At 38.7% G+C, this 5,045-nt stretch overlaps 1 protein-coding gene across 1 annotated transcript; it reads left to right on the top strand.

The window, feature by feature from the left end:
- Nucleotides 1–1,986: 1,986 nt before the first annotated feature.
- LOC308259254 (putative ATP-dependent RNA helicase DDX5) lies at nt 1,987–4,022 on the top strand. Its single transcript, XM_080690142.1, has one exon. It carries the CDS (start codon nt 2,018–2,020, stop codon nt 3,857–3,859), a length of 1,842 nt encoding a protein of 613 aa, XP_080546268.1. The 5' UTR covers nt 1,987–2,017; the 3' UTR covers nt 3,860–4,022.
- Nucleotides 4,023–5,045: the final 1,023 nt, after the last annotated feature.

The raw sequence follows: 5,045 nt of genomic DNA on the forward strand, positions 1-5,045 counted from the left end.
GAAATACTACCAATGGTTTATACACAGATGGAACAAAGTCAGAACAAGACTGTCCATTACATTGTATGTAAAGAACAATTAAATTTGTTCCTAACAGATTTGTTCCTGCCATTTTGACAAATTAAAAGAGAGCACTATAAACATAAAAGTATTAACATCTTGGCATGGAGGTTTCAATATAATTTGGTATATAGCCAAACAGATTAACACATTGGTTGCCAAGTTTAGTAAATTATTGTGCCAATTATAACTCCTTTTACTGTAGGAAGTTCTTGATACATGGATGAAAAATAAACTTCCCGATCTTAAGCAGTAATTGGCTTGTATTTCACATAGGTCGATCTCCTGCTGAAAATAAATGAATAATTCAAATCAGGAAAACCTTGGAGATAATAAACATGTTCATATGAGTCTTGGGATTATCATTCAAAAATGTGTTTCACATTGTCTTCAACAGTTTAATAAATATATATTAAGTAATAAAAACCTCCATGAAAAACAAATTATAAGCTTTAGTTGATAGAAACTTTATTAAAAGAAGTTACTGCAAAAATTCACAAAGATATTATCTCTTGAGCTTAATTATACTTATTTTGATTAATCATTTCTATTTAGAGCCTGAATTTTTAAGGCATAACATGAAATTGAAGGCTTCTTACTGTGAAATCTCCGTAGTGTTAAAGTGATGATGGTGAGAAGGAAGATAAATTATTAAAGAATATTGGCACTAGGAGTTTAAAAGAAATGACTTTGTTTGCAGGCCAAATGTGAAGCTGTTGTTTGGCACAGAAGCTAATGACCCAAACTGACTGGCTTGAGTCTGACTCAATATCATCTTGTCAACATTCTCCTCTCCTGCCAATACAAGAAAACAAATCAATTCCCAAAAGAAGAAAAGAAAATGAACAAGTTGTTTCCTTAGTCAAATGCTACACTGTGGTCAGGTCTCCATGGTCAAAGTAAAACAGGCATCTGATCCAAAGATGTCAAATAAAAAATGATGTCCAAATGGTTCATGACACAAATGACAGAGTTTAGTAACAAAATATATAGAACTTCAGGAATAAAATGTGTTTTTTTCTGTGTGCGTAGATTGAGTAATAATTTTCTCAAATTGATAAGGGTATTAAATCCTACTTCAAAATAGCTATAATATTGACTTATTTGTAACATTGTCATAAGAAAAATATAGTGGAAAAAGAATATTATTTGATTAGTAAATAGCATATAGATATACTTTCCCAAGTCTGAACTATAAAATGTCAGTTTTCTAAACTTTCAAGAGTCATATTTATTTTTTATTTATTTTTATGTGGATTATATTGAAAATGGCATACATTGAGACTGTGGTTGGTGCCCTCTTCCTTCCCCCCACTTCTCCCCCCTCCCAACAATGAGTGTCCAGGTTGACCATGCTACATTCATACTTTTACACATATTCTAATGTAGCTCCTCCATTAATCAACTTTAGCCTCCTTCCTCTCCTACCCTTCCATTCTAAATTTGCTGAGATTTCCCCTCCATTATCTGGAGTCCTTCTAGTATTCGTAATACTCCCTAGTTTGGGCATATTAAAGAAAACATATGTCCCTTCTCTTTCTGTGCTTGACTGATCTCACTTAACATAATGTTCTCCAGGTCTTTCCATCTTCTTGAGAATGACATGATTTTGTTCTTCTTTATTGCTCAGTAGAATTCCATTGTGTGTATTTCCCATAATTTTGCAGTCCATTCATCTATTGAGGAAGACTGAAAAAGGAACCCTTTTATACTGTTGGTGGAAATGCAAACTAGTTCAGCTGCTACAGAGATCAGTGTGGAGATTCCTTAGAAAACTGGGAATGAGACCTCATTCATTTCCACCGGTCTCTGGTCGCGCAGCTCCGGCCGTAGTCATCGCCGCTCCTGCCGCTCCTCCCGCCCCCGCAAGGCTTCGCCGTAGTCGAGGCCGCTGACAGCGACTCGTCGCGCCCGATTCTCTTCGCGTCGTTCCCCGCCAACCGCAACCATTGACGCCATGTCGAGTTATTCGAGTGACCGAGACCGCGGCCGGGATCGAGGGTTTGGTGCCCCTCGATTTGGAGGGAGTAGGGCGGGGCCCCTTTCTGGAAAGAAGTTTGGAAATCCTGGGGAGAAACTAGTTAAAAAGAAGTGGAATCTTGATGAGCTGCCTAAATTTGAGAAGAATTTTTACCAGGAACACCCCGATTTGGCTCGGCGCACAGCACAAGAGGTGGAGACATACAGAAGAAGCAAGGAAATTACAGTTAGAGGTCACAACTGTCCAAAGCCAGTTCTGAATTTCTATGAAGCAAACTTCCCTGCAAACGTCATGGACGTGATTGCAAGGCAGAACTTCACTGAACCCACTGCTATTCAAGCTCAGGGATGGCCGGTTGCTCTAAGTGGATTAGATATGGTTGGAGTAGCACAGACTGGATCTGGGAAGACATTGTCTTATTTGTTGCCTGCCATTGTCCACATTAATCATCAGCCATTCCTTGAGAGAGGTGATGGGCCTATTTGCTTGGTGCTGGCACCAACTCGAGAACTGGCCCAGCAGGTGCAGCAGGAAGCTGCTGAATATTGTAGAGCTTGTCGCTTAAAGTCTACTTGCATTTATGGTGGTGCTCCCAAAGGACCACAGATACGTGATTTGGAGAGAGGTGTGGAAATCTGTATTGCAACACCTGGAAGACTGATTGACTTTTTAGAGTGTGGGAAAACCAATCTGAGAAGAACAACCTATCTTGTCCTTGATGAAGCAGATAGAATGCTTGATATGGGCTTTGAGCCTCAAATAAGGAAGATTGTGGATCAGATAAGACCTGATAGGCAAACCCTAATGTGGAGTGCAACTTGGCCAAAAGAAGTAAGACAGCTTGCCGAAGATTTTCTGAAGGACTACATTCATATAAACATTGGTGCACTAGAACTGAGTGCAAACCACAACATTCTTCAGATTGTGGATGTATGTCATGATGTAGAAAAGGATGAAAAACTTATTCGTCTAATGGAAGAGATCATGAGTGAGAAGGAGAATAAAACCATTGTTTTTGTTGAAACCAAAAGAAGATGTGATGAGCTTACCAGAAAAATGAGGAGAGATGGGTGGCCTGCCATGGGTATCCATGGTGACAAGAGTCAACAGGAACGTAACTGGGTTCTAAATGAATTCAAACACGGAAAAGCTCCTATTCTGATTGCTACAGATGTGGCCTCCAGAGGGCTAGATGTGGAAGATGTGAAATTTGTCATCAATTATGACTACCCTAACTCCTCAGAGGATTATATTCATCGAATTGGAAGAACTGCTCGCAGTACCAAAACAGGCACAGCATACACTTTCTTTACACCTAATAACATAAAGCAAGTGAGCGACCTTATCTCTGTGCTTCGTGAAGCTAATCAAGCAATTAATCCCAAGTTGCTTCAGTTGGTCGAAGACAGAGGTTCAGGTCGTTCCAGGGGTAGAGGCATGAAGGATGACCGACGGGACAGATACTCTGCGGGCAAAAGGGGTGGATTTAATACTTTTAGAGACAGGGAAAACTATGACAGAGGTTACTCTAGTCTGCTTAAGAGAGATTTTGGGGCAAAAACTCAGAATGGTGTTTACAGTGCTGCAAGTTACACCAATGGGAGCTTTGGAAGTAATTTTGTGTCTGCTGGTATACAGAGCAGTTTTAGGACTGGTAACCCAACAGGGACTTACCAGAATGGGTATGATAGCACTCAGCAGTACGGAAGTAATGTCGCGAGTATGCACAATGGTATGAACCAACAGGCGTATGCATATCCTGCTACTGCAGCTGCACCTATGATTGGCTATCCCATGCCAACCGGATACACTCAATAAGACTTTAGAAGTATATGTAAATGTCTGTTTTTCATAATTGCTCTTTATATTGTGTGTTATCAGACAAGATAGTTATTTAAGAAACATGGGAAATGCAGAAATGACTGCAGTGCAGCAGTAATTATGGTGCACTTTTTCGCTATTTAAGTTGGATATTTCTCTACATTCCTGAAACAATTTTTAGGTTTTTTTTGTACTAGAAAATGCAGGCAGTGTTTTCACAAAAGTAACTGTACAGTGATTTGAAATACAATAAATGAAGGCAGTGCATGGCCTTCCAATAAAAGATATTTGAAGACTGAAAAAAAAAAAAGAAAAGAAAACTGGGAATGAATATATAATCTGGCTATACTACTCCTGGGTTTCTTTCCAAAGTGATTGAAATCAGAGAACTACAGTAACATATGCATACCCATGTTCATGGTAGCACAAGAGTCATATTTATAACATTATTATATAGTGTTTTGTTCAGTGGGGAATACCCTACCAATTGACATGAGCAAATATTAAAGAAACTGTCTAAAGTAGATATAAATGCTTTAAAAAGAGACATATTGAAAATGTCCAAATAGTTGTAGAATTTCTTTTGACCTCTGTTTTTATTTTCTTTAGGTAAAACAATGATCTGAATCCAAGGCTAGCACTATATTTCATCTAGCAATTATTCATGTACAAATTGTGAGGGGCAGAATGGATTGTTTCTTTTCTTTTTCTTTTTCAGTAAAGTTACAAAGATATTTCTCATTACCCACATCAGTTACCCCTGGTATTAGGGTGGGCATGGTGCCTATATTAGTCAGATTTTCATTACTATGATGAAATATCTGAGAGAATCAACTTAAAAAGATAAAACGTTTGATTCATCATTTTGGAGGATTCAGTTTATTGTCTGTTTGCCTGGTTATTTGGGGCCTATAATGAGGTTCTGTTCATCAGGTTAGGAGCCTGCAGCACAAGAATCCATTCAACTTATAGCTAGCTGATCCCCACAGCTAGAGAAGAGAGAGAGAGAGAGAGAGAGAGAGAGAGAGAGAGAGAGAGAGAGAAGGCACATCCATAATTCAGCATCCCATAATCTCCCTTGAGAGCATTTCTCCAATAACCTAAAACTTATTAATCTAAGTCCCACTTCTGAAAGGTTCCACTACCTCTCACTACAGTCTGGATAACAATCCTATTGTTAAAA

This window comes from Muscardinus avellanarius, assembly GCF_963383645.1.
Source record: "Muscardinus avellanarius genome assembly, chromosome: 2".
Lineage (NCBI taxonomy): Eukaryota > Metazoa > Chordata > Mammalia > Rodentia > Gliridae > Muscardinus > Muscardinus avellanarius.